Raw genomic sequence first — 20,181 nt, forward strand, 5'->3', positions numbered from 1 at the left:
TATGTTGTTGGGGGTTTGGGTGCACTGTATGCACACAAAATTTGAAAATACAGTTGTATGTTGTAAGTTGTACAGTTGTAAAATAAGTGTGATTTTAACGCAGTGTGAAAAACGAAAAACAGAGGCTTGGCCTTCAGCGCCCCTGCAATCAGGGCTGTAACCAGACATTTTCAAATACCTAGGTCAAATACTACGTGCTGTACTGCATACTGTGCAGTTAGAATGCTTCTAACACTTCAGTCAAACTCTTAAGTTTGTTTTCATTAATCACTGCCTTGAGGATAAATGGGGGTGGCATATATAGACGGAATGTATCACTGTTGATCATGTATTGGTTTTAATCAATAGATAAATGTTACATTACAGAAAAAAAAATACAGAGGACGTGACCTCTGTGTCCTCAATGGTAGTTACGGCCATGCCTGAAATGCCACCACTGGTGACTCACCAGACGTTGACTCGGGCCCCTGGGGCCCCTGCGGCCCCTGGGCCCGGTAGGCCTGTACAGTAATTAATCTTTGCTGACTCAGTATCCTCCTCAATTACTTAACATTTCACCACAACACTGTAACATCGTAGTCAGATGCTACTCAATTCACTACTCAAAATTGATATGTCATACCACATCAGTCTCAGAAGACTCATAGCAAGAGGCACGACATCTTTTAGTTGAATACTAATCTGAGTTTGACACTGTTTACCCTTCAGATATGTGTTTTAAAACAGGTTTTTGAGAGGAATAATGATCTCATGCATGTTTACTTGTTCCTCTCCTAGACAGATAGGTGATACCAGAGCAGTGTCCAGGATGTGAAGGATTGCCTGGAGCAGTCAGACAGCACCAATCGCAGCCTGCAAAACTACTGTAGGTCCAGTTCCTGAAGGCATCATATGCCAGCGTGTTTAGTGACTCAGCACTCACAGGCACATTCCAGCCACCCTCCCCATTCTGATGGAGACATCCTGAATATGCTCTCTTTCCTCTCTCTCTCTATCTCCCTCTTTCGTTCTTTCTCTCTCAGTCTCTCCAGCTCTCATCTTGCATCATTAAGCAAGATGTAAACGAGACAATATGCATACTACGCAGCATGGCCCTATCTCTCTGTCTCTATTTTCTCTTCTTTCACCCCCCCCCCCCTCTCCCTCCGCCTCCCCCCTCTGGTGCTGAATGTGCAGTTTACCCATGTTGCCAATGGTAATGTAAGCCAACCTATTCCAGTGCATCTCTGTACAGTTATAAAATAACGCATTAGCAAATGTATTTTAAAGAAGTATGACAAATGTTTTATAAAGAGTGTGTAGATTTGGTTTTACTGAAGTGTAATAAACATGTGAAAGGGCATTTACAATATTTGCAATGAAATTATTTACATTTAAACCAGTCTTACTTCACACATTCCAAAGAATTATCCATTGATGATGTCTCCATTGATACTGCTTAGTGTCAAATGGTCACCAATAACACCAAGAAAATCAGTTGCTGGTAAAACAGATTTCCTGAGGACACTGACTGACACCCATTGGCATATAAAACTTGCCAATTTATTTGTTACTGGTAATGTAAAGTATTGTTGAAATGTGCAAAGGAATCGAAAAGCAGACAGATTTCCGATAAGATGAAATGCAATATGGAGTGGGTTATCAGTCTTTCAGAGTGGTGTTGGTTTGATGCCGTGGAGCTTTCGCATGTGCATTATGTGGGCTTTGTAAATCAGGGCCTTTCTCTGGTACGTCTTGGCTCTTTGCTCCTCTTCCTTCAGCCTCTTCCTGCAATCCTCCAGCTCCCTTTTGGTCCTCTCCAACTCACTCTGCAGTTTCCGGTGGGACTTTGTGACAATCTGTAAACTCTCCAGGGGTCTTGAAGTTGATTCACGTGATGTTTCCTTTTCCTAAAATGAACAGGCAATGTCAGTCAGCCAGCCTGAAGACTCTCCTTCATACATGTCATGTTATCCAAAGAGTTTCGCTGTAGACAATTTGACCTTTTGTCAGAGCTTCTCTTGAATCCAAACAAACTATTTCAATCAGGGCTCCTTTCCCCAAAACATTTAAGTAGTCTGACAAATAGTACTGTCTAACAAAGAAGAGCGCTCAGCATCTCCCCCATATAACATTTAAGTAGTACTTAAAGCTAAGTATACTGAAGTATGAGGTGCCTCTCTAGGCAATATATCACATCACCAAAAGTTCATACAAATAAAAATTTTATAGGCCTATTACAATATTTTTCCTCACACATGCTAATAAAATGCTTGCAGAATGCATGCACGAGATAAAATACTTTAAACTTGCATTATGTGAGACCTACTTCTGATATTGCCAAAGGGGCACCTCGTGCGTTTTTGGGAAACGCAGTGCAGCACTTTGTCATGTTTTGGTCAATGAACTATTTTTGTATTAAAATGTTGCGTTCATGCGGATGCATGTTAACTGTAATTACAACAGGTCATACCTCTTCGTGCTCTTCAGCTTCCAAACCAGTCCGAGCAGATTGCGGTGCAGGATTCTCAAGACACATTTGGTTGCAATGCATGGCAGTCTCTGGAATGGTGCTGTTCTCCTTGTCCACGTCGTTGTCGCCCTCTGACTCTAGGGTATATCTGTTGAGGATTAACCACTATTTCAGTGTCATCTTTATATGAAAAAAGTGTGTGTGTGTGTGTGTGTGTGTGTGTGTGTGTGTGTGTGTGTGTGTGTGTGTGTGTGTGTGTGTGTGTGTGTGTGTGTGTGTGTGTGTGTGTGTGTGTGTGTGTGTGTGTGTATGTGTGTGAGAGAGCATTGCAATGTGCAAGCAAGCTGGTTTGTGTGCAGTAATAAAATCATATTGAAGCATACGTGAGAGCAATGTTGGCTTTTGAGTCAATGTAAAACACTACTCACTCATAGCAGGTTTCATAGAGCTGGTCCATGGATTCCACACAGCTGGAGTTGGTTTGTTGCATCTTGTCCTCTTGAATGTGCTCTAACAGTGCCCAGGGTTCAAGGGATTTATACTGTCCCCCCAGGTATGGAGGAATTTCATTGGCTAGGTCTGAATGGGCCATTGAGTGGGATAGCCTATTGTCACATCATTCATGGAGTAGGCTATGTGTGAACATTGCATCAGCTGTATTTGGGTGCACAAGCAGTTCAGTAGCCCTTCAAGTGCTAGAACAACTTTCTGAGGCTAAAATGTTTTGATAAGAAAGGTTGAATGGATCAAAATGAATGCTGTGCAATACGTACCAAATGTTATGCTAAAAAGCCTAGATGTAATAATAAATAAGCCTACCTTCTTTTTCCAATCCAAATAGGCATATGATGACTATTGTGCATTTCAAATGGCAGGCTGTAATATGCTTGGGCTAGGAAGGTCCTAATCTAATGTGAATTCATAAGTTTTAACATATCAGAATCTAAGGGTGAATCGTTCAGAAATAAAGTTAAACAAAGAGCAGTTCAAACTTTGCAATTGCATTTGGCACCCACCTGTGTATTTACAGTATCATAATTAATGCCTTCAAGAAATCGTGTGTCATTTAGAACTAGTAGGCCTCGATTTGTTTCGGGCTTTTCCGACCAACGTTCGGTGTGTTGTTGCGGCGTATGATGTCACTCCCTCCCTCGCGAAAAAGCTATTATATTTGCTGCGCCCCCACTACCACCAGCTATTTCATTCGGGGAGGTTGCCACCCGTTTCGATCCAGTCCCAGTTCGCGGAGCAAAACTACACATACGAGGTACAGTTGCATCAGTATTATAACAGTGTAATAGCATTTGAGCACCTTCAGCAACACGGACATGTTTGACGCTTGTATGGGCTGAGATGATTTTGGTGTGTTTTGTGCTTTACAGCTCGCGCGCTAGCTTGATAGCATGCCACCAGCTACATTATCTACCTAGCTAGCTGTCATGCTAACGCAAGCGTCCTAACGTGAGATTCAAACATAACGCAATGGAAAAGACAACTGTTCAGCGAATAATCCATGCAAGATTGATTGAATGTGCCTGTGACTTCTTAAAAAAACGTTATGTGGTCTGCATGTTAGGTGCCTTACTCCCAAGTGAAAAAGTAGGCTATATCGTTTGCCTCTAGCCCCATAAAAGTGCGGCCGCCCAGGGTTATGAACAGGATAGCAGGCGAGTATGGAGGTGTTTTGCTGAAGAGTGGTGGTAGTTCTCTGTTTGCAACATCTATGACTGTCCTATGTTGGTAGTATGTTAATGTTGGCAAATTAGGCTCACACAGACAAGTGCTTTAGGTGCCAAGTTGCTATGTTAGGTGTCCCTTTTGGCTCCATAATAGAATATTGTCACAAGGGCGTTTGTATTGGCTTCAGTAGGACGCCGATTGACTTGGCTATCATGCTAAAGTTAGCTTGGACCTAGAGTTCTACCGATTTCCCAGACATCTGTTTAATTTATGACATGCATATGTGTGAATATCTACGTACAAATCTAATTAAGCAATCTTGCGGTTTAGTTTGAAATTGCCCCGATTTTATTTGCTATGAACATGGGGACCAATCCTAGTTGAAGCCCGATACATTTCGACCGTGGACCCACCCAGCGGCAGACGAAAAGGAATGTCATTGAAGAATCGGGCGATAGAGCTAATCATGATCATGTTTTGCTCCTTTCTCTCGTTTAATGTGACTGGGTTCTGACATTCAGTTCTAAAATATGATCTGTATAAAAGCACCAGATACGCGCACGTATTTTCTGAATAGGTTTAAAGCGTTTTTTATGAATCCGGTGGCTACTAGCCAGGTTATTGTTTTGTTTAGTCAGCGTTGCCACAATGGCGAACCTGGGGGATCCTGCTTTGACATCCCACTTGGCGTGCAGGAGTGTCAGACCCAGAACTGGTCAATAATGCTTATTTATTCAGTGGCGTACATCTGCGAACTTGGACAGTCTGAAGCAAAATGCAAACACAATGAATGCACTAAAACAAGTGTATATGGTATTGCATGCGAGGCGGCCACCTTTTGACAAAGATTGATCATGTTGACACGCACCTCTTTTATATGTTTGGGGTACCTGAAACGATTGTCAGTAGTGCCATCGGAGTAATACCATCACAATAGTCCCCTCTTATCGTTAACACGTCTCACCTATCATTATACATTTCACCTCATATGTAATGCCTTACATCAACTACAGCAAGCGTCGGTAAAATGTAAATTCATTATTGTATGCTGTGTGGTTATCCTGCCAAAGCTTCACATTCTATGGCCTCAAATGGCAGCCAGTCAGCAAGAAAGTTCACGCTTTTGTCCACATTCATTAGTATTCATGCACAGTCATTTTGGCCTTACTGTAGGCCCTTTTAGGTTGCCTAGGATTGAAGACCAGCGCCTCTGACATTTTGCTTTCCCTACAGAGCTGCATCCCTGGGCTGGCCAGCAGTGCGCCCTGCCTAATCATCATTCTGATGATAATCAAATCACGGGGCTATTCTGGTCTCTGGTGGGCCTCGCAGCAGAATTAGCTTTGGTGTGTGATGATGATGATGATGGATCCTAGCCTTGTTGTTGTGCCCTTGTGACGCATCTGTTATTTAGCAACCCTGTGAGATGAGGAGCTATACCTAGACCGACCGTCTCAAACTCTGCCTGTCAAGTTCGCCAGACGGACCCAGTAAATCTCTTTAAAAACCCCATCTCATCAACATACCAGCCCTTTAACCCATCACCCAGCTATATTACTCTCGCTCTGGCTTACCGAATGCTTTTCTTGTCTCTGTTGAGGAACAGAGAAATGGGTGTTGTCTTCTAACTGTAGCTAGTCAAGCACAGCATCTTCATATTTCACACTCTCTAGAGAACACATTTTTAAGCAAAGGATGATGATGAGTGATTATTATTTGATTATTATTATGTAATGATTATCTTATGATTATTTTGAGCTTGTTGTTTTTCCGGTAAGTGGCCAGATATCGACTCATTCCTTTGACATGTCCTTTCAGAATTTGTTTTTCAAGCATCAGTGTTACCATTGCCATTTTGCCTCTGCCATAATGGCTGAAGTCATACATTGGATTGTAAACATTCCAAGATAATTCAGTCAGTGAGAGTGGCACATTTGAATAGATCACGTTGCCTGGTTACTTCAAAGCCTTTCTTCGTGGTGAGCGCAACCACTGGACCGTTATCAGTTCATGGAAGTCTATCTCTGCCTGCCATGGCCTATTGCCCCCGTGAAGCCACAGGCCAGCCAGCGACTCTTTACAGTAGCTCCACGTCCTGTGTCATTGTAAGAGAGTGCATGCCATGCCCTCCACGCATATCACATTGCATTGCCCCCCTCCTTAGTAACCCTAGCCAACGCCGTCTGCCGTCCTGCTAGCTCACTGGGAGCGTCCCCATCCCCATAGCTGAGCTCCATTCCTGGGCTGCTTGTCACGACTGCCTGCCATGGCTGCGTCAGGTGGGTGAAGTGTTGGTGGCTGTTGGGGCTTTGGGAATGAGCTGTGAGTGGCCTTTGAGGTCTTTGAGGACCAAGGGTGTGTCTAAGGGGGATTGGCTTTTTGACATTGTATGAATTGAATGGATGTTTTTTGTCTGGTTTTGTCTTGTTTGATCTGTCTGAACTCGCTCTGTATGTATGTGTGTAAGCTTATACGTTGGTTTGAATTGGCTTGAAGTTTGTGTTTTTTGTCTGCACGAGTGTGGTTGTGTGTTTTTCAATGTAATATAAATGAAAACATTGTTTTTTAACCATATATTAATGTTGTGCCTCCTGTAGCACCTGTTGCCATGTCCAAGTTTATTAAACCCAAACTAAAGGTAATGTGTGGCATGGTTTTGAGTGTGTCTGTCAAGTGTGTGTTTGTTCGTTCACCCGTGTGTGTGTGTGTGTGTGTGTGTGTGTATCAGAGTGAGTTTGCAGTGTGCCTGCCCCGGCGGCAAGAGAATTTATGGTGGTGGTGGGGGGTGGAGTGGAATGGAGTGACTGGTGATGCTGTAGAGTAGAATGGTCAGAAGGTTCTGGAATGTGGAGAGCAGGATGCAGCCATGTGAAAAGGACATTCCTGCGTGCTGATGTGTGCCTGTGTGTAGCTAGCTATTATTATTTGTGTGTGTGTCTCATACGTGTGTGAGTGTGCATCTGTCTAGTGTAGTAGTGTACGTGTGTGGATCTCTCAATGATCATGTTTGTGTGCGTCTTCTGTCTGGTTGCTGTTGTTTCAGACGGAGCGAGAGACGCAAGGGTTGGGCCAGGTCTTGGCTGCCTCTCCGTATGGCCTCTCTTACTGCAGGGGCGATGCGTCTCCCTGCAGTGCAGTGAGAACTCCAAGTGAGAGTAGGAGGGAGAGAGGGAGAGACAGAGAAGGGGAGAGGGGGAAGAATGAAAGAAAAGACGAATGAATGAATGATTTAGATCGGCAATGAAAGTAAAAAAGGAATAAGTGAATTGCCAGTGCCAGTTCTCGTATATATTCCACCCTCACGCTTACAGGGGGTTGTGTGTAGTGCTTGCTTTTGTGGCCCCTGTAGACATTAGCTTAAAAAGGGCACAGAGAAAACAGTGGGCAGCCAAAACACAAAATACTTTTTGTCCTTTCACTGCCCTTCCTCTCAGCATGTTTGTTGCCTGGTTCATTGAATGATCTCCATAGTAATATTGCTCCCAGCCACAAGTTTTATGGTGGGCGTTTTTTTTATCATGGAAGAGTCACATGAATCCAGTGCTGTGTGTTCTGCATGGGTGTGTGTGTGTGTGTGTGTGTGTGTGTGTCTGTTTCTGTGTGTGTGTTTGGAATTGGTGGAATTCCTGCATGATAAAGGTTGCTGTGTTTTATCAAAAAACAGAGCTGGACACACACATCCCAGCTGTTGTGTAACCCCTTAGGAAGCAAGAAGATTCAGAAACTAGTGCTTAGTAAGCGGCAGTTAGTGTTGTGGTGGCTCACAATTTACCTCCTCCTTCTCGTTGACAAGTGGTCCGTCCGAGGCTGCCATTTTGTTATCTGTTTGTTGGGGCTTTGTTGTCTTTATCTGTCTCCTTTTCAAGAATATTAGAGGCAGGATGAAGATGTTTGAGATGGTGCTTGTGAGGCGGTAAAGAGTAAACCCTCCCCCGCAGGTTGGAGCGAGGTCATCAATATTGAACGTCTTACGAGAAATTTGGCCCTCCAGAAGTGTGTGTGTGTGTGTGTGTGTGTGTGTGTGTGTGTGTGTGTGTGTGTGTGTGTGTGTGTGTGTGTGTGTGTGTGTGTGTGTGTGTGTGTGTGTGTGTGTGTGTGTGTGCGCGCGCGCGAATGCATCTTGTTGACTACATTTAAAGCAGCAGTTGCTATGGCAAAGATACTATGTGTTTCATGTGTAAGTTTAAAGTGGAAAAAAACCCAGAGAGTATTGTGTGGGTTGTTGTTGGCCTTCGGTTCAGATAAATCTCATGTTTGCCAGTGCTGACATTGTTTTGGCATGGGTTTAAGAGAAGCGAATAGATGCTAAGACCCAAACTAGGAATGGTCTTTTCCACTATGTTGTTAATTCTCGTCTCCCAAATCTAAGGGCGTTGTTCGTGAGCTACATCTCACGTTTTCCAGTATCTATATTGTTTTGGCATAGGTTTGAAGAGAAGCCAAAAATATACATGCATTATTTATACTGGGAGCGGTCTCCTGTTCTCTGTAGTTGCTTTGGATAAAAGCATCTGCTTAATGTAATGTATTGTAGGCCCAATGCTCTCCCTGATCCATCAGTGCAGGGCGTTGTTTCTTCTCCGTTCACACAAACTCAACTCAGCTTGGCCGAGAGGGGCTCTACGGACGGAGTCCGCCCCGTTTCCTGTAAATTCCTCAGACGCTGGCCTCGGCTCTCTGAGCTCCGCATCCTCCCTGAGAATTCGTTGTCGTCATGGCCGTCCCATCACCTCCCCGCCGCCCATCCCCCAACTCCTCGATAACAGATGTGTTTCTATGGAAACTTCCTGGGCTGGGGTTGTTGTTACATCATGACCTCATCTTATTCTGCTGTGTCCCCTCCAGCTTCCTCTACTGTGGGAGTGAAGCTAGCGGAGCCTCTCAGACCGCATCCATTTTGGAAGCTAGTAGTGAGAAAGAGACCAGGCAGACACATAACTTGATTGATCATCACTGAGGGTCGATGGTAGAGGCAGATATTTCAAGGTATTTGTTTATTGTATTTGTGGAGGTGGGCTGTCGACCGTATCTATTCTTGCATAAATTAAAGGCATGTAATTCAAATTTCAGAAAAATTGCACCATTACAGTGGACATGTGAAATGGGTAGCTTACTTGTCCTTGTCTCTCATTCACCCAACCACTACCTTACAAAGTGGTAATAAGGATAACTTTAAAAAAAAACCTAAATGGATAGGTTCCCCAGAGCATTGTGCTGTATCTGACCTCTGCTACCCGTTTCAACCTTTTATCAAAGTTTGACTCTAGTTTTCTGTCACCGTGTGGAGTCCCAAGCTTGACACCAACAATCAGTGCATTCTCCTCCTCCTCCTCCTGCTCCTCTGCTTCTCCCTCTCGTCCTCGCTCGACATACTTCTGCAGTTATATGTGTGCCTCGCCGCCACCTCTGGGGCCTTTATAAATATCTCCATTGGCCTCCTGCAGAATCCATGGCATCTCTCTCTCTCTCTCTCATTCTCTCTCTTTCTCTCGTTCTCTCATTCTCTCTTGCTCTCTCTCATTCTCTCTCGTTCTCTCGTTCTCTCGTTCTCTCTGTCTCTGTCTCTATCTCTTTCTCTCTCTCTCTCTCTCTCTCTCTCTCTCTCTCTCTCTCTCTCTCTCTCTCTCTCACTCTAGTCTTACCAACTGGCCCCGTTATCAGGACTGGCTGAGTGGGAACCAGGCTTCTGATGGAGAGGGACTGAAGTGTGTCACCTCTAAAAATGGTTGAGCTGTAAAGCGTGCGGAAAAAAGTGTAGCTGAACCCAAAGATTAGCATGAGGAATGGTACTATTCCTTTTTTTGCGTAGCTGCTGTATTGTTAGTTGTGTTGTTCAAGAATCGGATGATTGGTGCGCTGGCACCCTGGAAGCATTTTAAATAATCACGTCATTAAAAGCCACAGTGAAAATTAAAAAACGGGTTGCATTTCCTTATATTCAAACACATGTTTGGCGTTCAACTATTCTTTTTTTTTTATTTATGTATTTATTTTTTTTGGTCTTTTTAACTTTATATTAATTTATGATGGAGAGCAGTGAAGATGGTGACAGGAAGCGAGTGGGGAGAGAGAGACCGGGAAGGGCCGGCAAAGGACCAGGGCCAGGAATCGAACCCGGGTCAGCCGCATGGTAGACAAGTGCCCTACCATTTGGCCACGGCAGGGCCTGGCGTTCAACTATTCAATCAAACCTTTTGTCGTACATGCGAGACCACAGGCTTGAGGCTGGAATCTTGCTCCTGATTATCGCGGATGGAGGGAGAGGACACAAAGTGTGTCACCTCTAAAAATGGTGGAGCGTAGGGATGCACAGATAACGATACTGGTATTGGGTATCGGCACAGATACTGCTCATTATACTCATACTTGTACTCGTCAAACACTTGCAGATATCAGGTACGATACTGCTATTACACAAGACAATAAGACAATGCAGAATCTCGTCACGTTGTGTGGACTTGAAAGCAGCATGGAAAAAAAGTTCCTCATATACCTCATATACATTTACTAACATTTAAATCTACATGGAAATGGACAATACAAAATATCACAGGTGGAAAAAAAACAAGGCCATGCATTTATTTTCATTCTATGTTGGTAGTAAAAGGTATCAGTATCGGTACTCATTATCGGCAAGTACACACATTAATGTACTCGTACTTGTATCGGTTTTCAAAAAAGTGGTATCGGTGCATCCCTAGGGGAGCGATAAAGCCTGTGAGGAAGAAAAAGGGCACATCACATCATGCTTGAAGACAAGGGCCACGTCTGAAATATTCACCTGTTAATTAATTTATGTAACTTATTGAGTTGCAGTATAAGTGCTGGTAATGTGTTGTATTGCTTTGTTGCCTGCGTAGTGCAATGCTGAAGGAGCATTTCGTTTTCGACCAAGGTCGTCAGATCAAATATGTTAAGAGGGAAAGTATTTTTGCTTTTTTTCTCCCCCTCTTAAGATTTCAGTGTTTGGTTTGTGGTTAACCATCTGGTTGTGTGTTCATTTGTTAGTTGTGTGCTTGGTTTGTGAAATGTCACCTCTAGTTCACCGCTGTGGTTGTATATTGTCCGCTTGTCACATGCTTGTGGTCTGACCTCAGTGGAGCTGCTTCTCGCTGTTCTTTTCAGAGGGAAAGCACAGAACTATGCATACAGTACAGCACAGTACAAAATCCTTGCACTGTAAATCAAAGGGTCAGTGTGAAAGACTGAAGATTTAAACAAATGTTTTTTGCTTTAGAAGAGGAATGTGAAATCCATATCTCTCTCTCTCTCTCTCTCTCTCTCTCTCTCTCTCTCTCTCTCTCTCTCTCTCTCTCTCTCTCTCTGCATGAGGGATGTAGGTGGGTGTACGGCAGAGCAAGTACAGATGTAGTAGGCCCACAGAGGGGGCTGCCATTTTAAGTGAGTGAGTGAGTGAGTGAGTGGGAGGGAGGGGGATGGTGTTATCTATTCTGCCTGTCGTGTGTAAAGCCCGCTATCTCTGTGTGCAGCAGCAGTGTAGTTGCGTTCCGTCCTGGAAACACGTTGGTTGCATATTACTGGACATGTGCTCTTGCTGGGAGGGGCACGCCCTTGTGAAATGTTGAAATCCTTCCCCCCTAGAAGAGGGCCTCCTTTTTGGAGGGACCTAAAGATTTTTTGTGCATCTTTGATTTGGTCATACAAGCCAAATTAAAGCAAATCGATTAAACCAAAAGCCATCCATAGTGCATCCATAAGCCACAGTCTTCAGACACAAGGAGATGGCCTCATGTTTGATTTATCCTTAAGTGCCTTTTGCTTTGCAAAGACATGTGGCTTTGTGAAGTTGACTGGAGACAGTGGCATGCATGAGATCTGCTGACTTCAGTTTCACACCCAGGCGAAGACTTCTACACACAGCTGCTATGACATCACCCAGAGTCCCTCACCACACCACGCCGTCTGTCCCCTCGAACACACGGGCACCACACCACCACACAGTCTAGTCTACTCATGTACTGTAGGGAGGGTTTAACACCTCCAAGAACAAGCAGGAAGGAAGTCGAGAAAAGAAAACCGTTTCATTGAGTAGCAGGAAACTGACATTCTATCAGAGTTGTAATAAAGTAGAAGTAGTACTCTTGGAGATGATGGTATGTTATTACAAGGTCTCAACTTTGTAATGTCATACTACAGGTGTTGTAATTACATCTGTAAGAGTACTTCTACTTTATACAACGCTTCATTCTATTGGTTACTGGGAGTGTCTGTCCGTCTGTACCCAAGACATTGAGCAGCACAGTCTAGTACCGGTGTAGGTTATTAACACCTCCAAGAACAGGCAGGAGGAAGTTGAGAAAGAGAAAACCCTTTCTTCGGGCAGGAGGAAACTTGATATCCTATTGGTTAATGCCCATTCGCTCTGCAGCTTGGGTCGAGTTTCCATGTTTATCTGTAGTGAGTGAGTGACTCGAAGAGTAAGTGACCAGCATCTATCTCAGTGGTTCCCAAACTTTTTATGCCGGGACCCACCTTTAGCACCTAAGAATATATTCGCAAACCCCACGCCCCATATTCCAAACGATTAATGTTTAATTTTAATTTGAAATTCACATGAAAGGTAAATGCATTTACCATACTCAAAGTATTCACGTCTTTCATTCCAATTTATGGAATTATGTTTACTACTAGCCTGTATTATGAAAAGTCTCTTCTGCCCCCCCCTGCAGTAACTTTGTGACCACTTTGGATGTTGCGACCCCCAGTTTGGGAACCGCTGATCTATGTGGTTGGATTCAGGTCACCGGCTGCTAGGCTGGCGGCTTCTAAATCCCCTCCCGGGATGCCCGTTGAGCTTTGGCCTCGCAGTACGGTAGAGAAATGATGGGATAGGATGAGATGAGATGAACTGAGTGGGTGGGTGAGGAGGGAGGAGGGGTAGCAGTTGTACTTCATCGTTGAGCTGAAAGTTTAAAAATGGCAGCCGAGGTACTTGGTGGAATGTAATCGGCTTGGTAGTCAGTCTGACTGTTTTTTTTTTGGGTTTTTTTTTTAAGGCTTTTATTTTTCAACCAGCTTTGCAGGACATCTGTGGCTGTTTGTTTTTTTCCTGTGTGTTTTTTACTGATGTGGGAAAAATGTAGCATTTCCAATTAGAGAGGAAAATGCTGCTGTGTTGGCCATCTTTTCCTCCATTTCACACAGATTTGTATTCCCGTTTTTGCACAGTATTGCCACGGCTCAGTTTTGCCTGCGTAGGTGGGCGTAATTACCATAAGAGTCTGATTTTGCTTGAATGGCGTACTCTACTGTAGCTCAGGCAACCGCTCCAGTTCTGGGCTCTAAGCTCAGCCTCACATAGTCTGGGGAGCATTCCAAGAACCTGGCTAAAGTAGTAAACCAGGTTAAGTTAACCTTGAGGTTGTGAACAATCGTGTACCGGTAATAGAAGAGCCTGGAGTTCTCATTTTCTAAGCTTATTTCTATTTCATTAGCAGGTTTACCACTTCCTGTAGGTTAACTTAGCCAGGTTTATAACTTAACCAGTAACAGTATTTAGTCAAGGTACCAATTAATATTGTATCAGTTTACAGCATTTCCTATTTCAGCAGTTGTTTTCTGTATGTTACATACTGTGAACACAAGACTAAAGAAGCATTTGAATGTGCCAAGTCTTACTAAATTTGTGTAGCGCTGTCTAGGGATGCACGATGTCAAAAATTTCGGCCGATACCGATATCCGATTATGATATTGCGGTTTTGGCCGATGACCGATATTAACCGATACCAATGTTTTTCTTTCTTTTTAAAAAAAAAAGAGATGACAATGATGCAAACAAATAGAATTTTTGAATGTCGTCTTATTTCCAAAAACACTTTTTAACTCCCTGAGATAATTAGATAAAAAATAGAAGACAAACAGTGAAAGTCATCGTCAAGTCCATTCTTTTAGAACCGTAACATATATAAAAAAAACATCTGTGTTAACATCGGCCCAGTTTTACCCATCAGACCGATGTCCGATGTGTTGAATATTGGCCGATATCGGCCGATACCGATACATCTGGCCGATACATCGTGCATCCCTAGCGCTGTCATCTTGTTGCATACCATCTTTGACAATGAAATACAGCTACTGTTGTATGGCATCAAGAAACACATAAACCCAGCAAACAAATGTAACAAGGCTCAGTGGATCTGTGTTGCAGAGTGGTGTACATAGGTGCAGCAGGTGTATTGTGCTGTGTTGTGTTGTGATGTGGGATTTGCGGGACAGGAGTCACAGGTTAATGCAGCCTGCTGAGAAGTGCCTCCTCCCCGCCTTGCTCTGGGGGGATGTGGATGTGGATGGTGTGAGTCTGCTCCCTCCTGCGTAAGCATGTAGAGATAGATGCTGAGGATAGTGCTGCTGATACTGCTGACTCGACGGCTCTGCAGCCAGCCTAAGTTATGTGATGGAGTGGAGAGGAAGCTTTCAGTGAATGCATTGCATACATAACTTGCACTCGCTCTCTCACAAACACACTGGCAAACGTACACAAACACATTTGCACACCTCCTTCAGCCCTCTCTGTAGCTCTCTCTAGCTTTCACTCCATCTCAAGGGAACCTAATGTTAATGCCTGGTAAAATGCCACCTTAGCAAAGTCTCTCTCTCTCTCTCTCTCTCTCTCTCTCTCTCTCTCTCTCTCGCTCTCTCTCGCTCTCTCTCGCTCTCTCTCTCTCTCTCTCTCTCTCTCTCTCTCTCAATCTCACTTGATGTCTCCTCTGTAGCACGCACACACTCCATCTCCATCCCACTTGATTTTCATAATACCCCCCCTTCTCTCTCTCTCTCTCTCTCTCTCTCTCTCTCTCTCTCTCTCTCTCTCTCTCTCTCTCTCTCTCTCTCTCTCGTGCTTGCACTCCATCAGCCATTCTCTCTCCTCTCTCCCTCTGGGGACTGTGCTGTGCTGTTGGCCTCGGCAACAAAGGCTTTCATTGATCCAGTCTGGCACCCCAGGCCATGGCCGTGACTCTGCTGTGGTGTGCGGATGACTGTACCCCCCCCCCAATCCCTCAGTCCATCTATCCCCTCATTTTGTTTTGTCCATTTGGGGGAAGAGTGAACCCCCTCCCTCATCATCCCTCTCTCTTCTTTTCTTTTATCCCCCTCCCCACTGGTCACTGGCCTCGGATCTGCGTGACAGTTCTCAAGCTTTCATTTTCCGGATGCTTGTCCAGTGAAATATTAATATGCTGGCTGGCAGTGCTGGTTCTTTGTCTATGGAATGGAGTGTATTATTACAGTGTTGTATAGACCTAATTGATGAACAGTGTGCTAGTTGTGTTCATCAATGAGTTTATTTTCGTGGAGTCTGCCCATATCGTTTGTCCTACGGAACTCAGTTTCTATTCATTATGGAGTTTCATTAATAGTTAATTAGCCTACTCTTTGGATCTTAGTACAGTGTATCAGGGTCAGTGACATTTTTCACACGTCAGGGTGGTGCAACCGCAGCAAAAAAAAAAACAGGTCATCGTCCCATCAGCCCAATAGAAACAAAGCATCACTAGTAGCTATATGCTTCTCCCCAAGGCCTAGAGTGGCTACATATGCAACCAGGTCACAGATTGGCTGTGACGGGTGAAGAAGCGTGAGCCTGGGTGTGTGGGGTTACATGCTGCTGTGAATTGGTGACAGACACTCTCTCAGCCGAGTGTGAGGTTTAGGCAGTGTGTTCAGCATCAGCCGGACCACCACTGCCAATAGCACTTCAAATGCCCTAGTATGTCGGTTTGCCGGGTGAGCGATGCTGGCCTCAAGCAGCTCTCCTCTCCAGTCGGAATCTGACGTGTATCTGAAAATGGCAGTAGCACATTGTAACAGCAGCCGTAAAAACGTTACGTTGAAAGTATGGCTGGAAAATGACTGTGTCATGGTCGGGCACTCTCGCATCACTCGCACCCCTCGTCACCCTGAAATAGTGCCACAGGTGCCTGACGTTGCCAGCCGACAGCTGCTCCTCCCTTCTGGGTAAGGGGGAATGGAGGAGGGTGTGGCAGGGCTGTCTGGGAACCCCGGGCTGGCTCTCGGGGAGAGACCATGCTTGAAGGTCATTGGGTAAAATATTTTGTAATACAGCACAGTTAGCCTTGCAACCCTGGAAGACAGAAACTGGCCGTACTGGCACGCTGCCATGCTGAAAGTCTACAGAATGTTGGAAGGTCAATGGGCTGCAGAGCTATGCCGCTGTTGTCCACAGGGCTCTAAATTAATTTTTTCATCGCCAACCAAAATGGCTAGTAGATGTTAATCTCACTAGACAAACACAGGGTCACTACTGGTTCAAAGTTGGTTGTAAGTTGGTGGTTTTTTACCAGCCAAACTGAAATTTCAACAGCCTTTGGCCGTTTAAAATGATTGATATTCATTAATTATTAATTATTTCTTAAAATTATTGATATCATAAGCTTATAAGTAAAAGTCCACCTGTATCAGTTCAGTTGTCAGTAAAATTAAACCTAATATTCCAGGATATGGTCGTTTGCTGGTGACCTCCATGTGCACTCACTGTTACAACAATGGAGTGGTCCCCAATGGCCAGCCTGGCCAGAGTTCAGCATGGCCTGGGAGGGTGATAGCCAGTCACCCAGGACAGAACAGGGGATGGCTGCGGGTCTATGGTGTTTAAGCTCTGGGGTGGGGGGGGTTGGAAAGAGAGTGAGTGAGGCGTGAGCTGGGAGGATGATTGTTTTTTCGGGGGGATGATTATACCTCAGGGGCGTATGTGTGTACGTACTTTGTGTGTGTGTGTGTGTGTGTGTGTGTGTGTGTGTGTGTGTGTGTGTGTGTGTGTGTGTGTGTGTGTGTGTGTGTGTGTGTGTGTGTGTGTGTGTGTGTTGGGAGGGGGTTGGGGTTGGGGCTGACAGCAGCATTCTCTTTGTGTTCGGGGAGCCTGGTTTGTCCAGCGCTTCTCTGTGGAATTTCCGCCAGTCCCCCCCCTGGTGCGCTCAGCTGCCGAGGGTCTGCTAAACGTCAGCTGGGCTTGCCAACAGACCCCCACCACACACAAACACAGACACACTGAAAGATCCTCTCTCGCGGAGGAGCATGCGTATGCACGCACGCGCGCGCGCGCGCGCGCGCACACACACACACACACACACGCACGCACGCACACATACACTTTTACTGTGCTGTCCCACGGTCTATGTGTGAGCTTAGTTTCTTCCTGGGTCCATACAAATCATTCTCACTGCTCCGGATATGCAGTTCTATAATCTCATAGGCTTGTTAAGATGGGTGTTGAGGACGCCATGAAGGATATGAAATGCAAGGATGAACAAAAGGCACACGTACGACTGGGAATGGCTGGGTGATGCCTGGGCCATTTTGTTGAATAATGCGTATAGTAATTTGTTCAACTTATCGACCAACCTCTAAAAGCCCTGTTATGTATTTTCTGCATGTTGCTACAGCAGTGCATACAAAGCTGGATCCACTTTACCTGATTGATTTGGCCAACATGATGCCATTATTAAGATGCAAGGCCTCTGCTGCTGCTGCTTTCTCCTAACGGTCCTCATTTTGAATGGTGGCTCAGCGCTCCCAGTACAGCTGTAGTGGTTCTCAGCCTTTTTTTGAATAAATGCCCCCTGAACTCCATCATGAGCCTGCCAAAGCCCACTTGACCTGATTATAAGTGTACCAACACCCCCCTTAGTATTAAAAAAAAAAACTACTGCCCCCCAATTGCAACTGAGTGCCCCCCCCCTCAGCTGTATCCTCCTCCTAATGTTTGTTAATCTTGACTATTCATTGCAGTTGTATTGTTAATAGGGGCAGAGGTGGGCCCTGAACATTGGTGAAAATTTCAAGTGGGCCCCAAGTAGGAAACGGTGGGAAACCCTGGGCCTTTGCTGCTGCAGCTTCCTCTTCGTAACTCATCTCTCCTATGTGTGTTTCCCTCTCCTCGCCCCTCAGCAGAAGATGGATGCTTGTGGGGTGAAAATGCTTCTTCTTCCTCCAGTCTGAACTAACGTGTCTGTGTCATTGTGTCTTCCCCCCCTCAGCAGAAGATGGATGCCAGCGGGACCAAGGTGCTGGAGACGGCGGAGGACATCCAGGAGCGTCGGCAGCAGGTGCTGGACCGCTACCGGCGCTTCAAGGAGCTGTCGGCCGTGCGGCGCCAGAAGCTGGAGGACTCGTACCGCTTCCAGTTCTTCAGGCGCGACGCCGACGAGCTCGAGAAGTGGATCCTGGAGAAGCTCCAGATCGCCTCCGACGAGAACTACAAGGACCCCAGCAACCTGCAGGTCAGACACAACAGATACAAATAAATGCAATTAAATAAATATAAATAAATAGATATGATAATAAATATAATATTATTTTCAGACGAGAACTACACAGACCCCATCAACCCGTAGGCCAGATAAAAATAAATAATACATACTGTCAATCCGGAAAGTATTCACAGCGCTTCACTTTTTTCACATTTTATTATCTTACAGCCTTATTCCAAATGCTACAAATGAATCTCTGTTGTCAAAATCCTACACCAATTATTCCATTATGACCATGTGAAAAACAAGTTGTCTTGACAGTTTTGAAAATTTATAAAAATAAAAAACAAAGAATTCATTTTTACAAAAGTGTTCACAGCCTTTGCTTAATACTTTGTAGAACCACCTTTGGCAGCAACTACATTCATTTTTTCATTTCGAAATGAAAAAGGATTAAAAGGGAGGTCATCGGTGTGTGTTTCAACCTTTCAGTACATTGAAATTGTACATTTTGAGTCTGCACCTGGCTAAAATAGATGGGTGTGAGTTTTGAATGAAATCCTATGGAGAGTATCATGATCTGCTTCTGTAGTAACAGTGCATGTTGACATGCATGCTTCTTTAGGTGTAATTCAGATTTCCAATGTTGACGGCATCCATACATCGCCAAACCATGTCAGTCCCACAACCATAATTGACTAGCCAGATGATGCACTTTTTGTGTAAAACTCACTTGTTTACCACCACACATGCTTGACGCCATCTAAGCAAATTTGTTTATCTTGGTCTCATCAGACCACACAACATTGTTCCAGTGATCCACTAAATGAATATAATATTACACTGCAACCTGCAGGTCAGACACGGATGTACATAAATACAATTTCATAGATATAAATACATAGTAATACACTGACAAGTTTGCACATTGAAATCCTTCTGCTGAGTATTATTTAATCCATGTCACAGAACACCAAAAAGAATATTTATCATGGCTTATCATGATTGTAGAGTTTGGAGTGTCATGAGTCAGTAATGTGTTTCCTTCACTTTTTGTGGTCATGAGTAAGTGAGGTAATTCAAGGCAATAGGCCCTAAAGTCTAATGTTCAACAATACCTCATCAGAGGCATCTGAGTTTCAAAGTCTGACAAAAGGAATGTGAAAGGAGGAGTAATGTTTAACTCTGCTGCAGACTATTGCAGTCTGTAGATTTTCTGCTGATTCAACACTTAGGACATGACTAAAAAATGTACATGCACAGTAATGGCCAATTCATGTATCCAGGCCGTGCCCTCTTTGTGACGCAACAGCTTCAGCGTTGCTTCCAGTCAGGTCAAGAGTCGATGCAAATACTTTCTGAGCTCTCGCAAATATGGGAACTCCTCCCACTTTGTTGGGAAGCAAACAATCATTTGCAAACCAAGGGAGGCCATTTGGGAAATGCCGTTTGGGAAATGTTAATTGTTATGCTCTTGGTCAGACCATGTCTCGAAGAGATTTGAAAGTCAATGTTAATCAGGCTACCATTCATGTGCTCTGGGAATTACAGTAAATACCAAATGCAGACATGGGAATCACACATGAACACCCCTCTTGTAGTATTTTCAACTGGACAACTGGTTGAAAATTGTTAAGTATGAGTTGCCGAGACTGGATAATATCTACTTTCCAGAGCACATGAAAGGGACATCAATTATGTTGGGCCCTAAAATAAACGTCTACCTTACCATTCATGCGTATTCTTTCTACCTATAAATGATCGTCAAAAGGATACATTTAAAAAATCGTGGGGTATATCGAACCATAGGTCAAAGATTG

General features: G+C 44.4%; 1 protein-coding gene across 7 annotated transcripts in view; it reads left to right on the forward strand.

The window, feature by feature from the left end:
- Positions 1-3,643: 3,643 nt before the first annotated feature.
- The window catches only part of sptan1 (spectrin alpha, non-erythrocytic 1), a 71,902-nt gene continuing 55,364 nt past the window's right edge, over positions 3,644-20,181 (forward strand). For 5 of the 7 annotated variants that reach the window (XM_063210367.1, XM_063210368.1, XM_063210373.1 and 2 more), the window contains exons 1-2: positions 6,730-6,770; positions 18,152-18,391. In XM_063210367.1, the coding sequence (XP_063066437.1) occupies positions 6,741-6,770; positions 18,152-18,391 (270 nt within the window). In that variant the 5' untranslated portion in view covers positions 6,730-6,740. Of the gene's footprint in view, positions 3,720-6,729; positions 6,771-18,148; positions 18,392-20,181 lie in introns of those variants that run through there. The other 2 variants (XM_063210370.1, XM_063210371.1) reach the window with 2 other exon arrangements.

This window comes from Engraulis encrasicolus, chromosome 11, assembly GCF_034702125.1.
Source record: "Engraulis encrasicolus isolate BLACKSEA-1 chromosome 11, IST_EnEncr_1.0, whole genome shotgun sequence".
Classification (NCBI taxonomy): domain Eukaryota; kingdom Metazoa; phylum Chordata; class Actinopteri; order Clupeiformes; family Engraulidae; genus Engraulis; species Engraulis encrasicolus.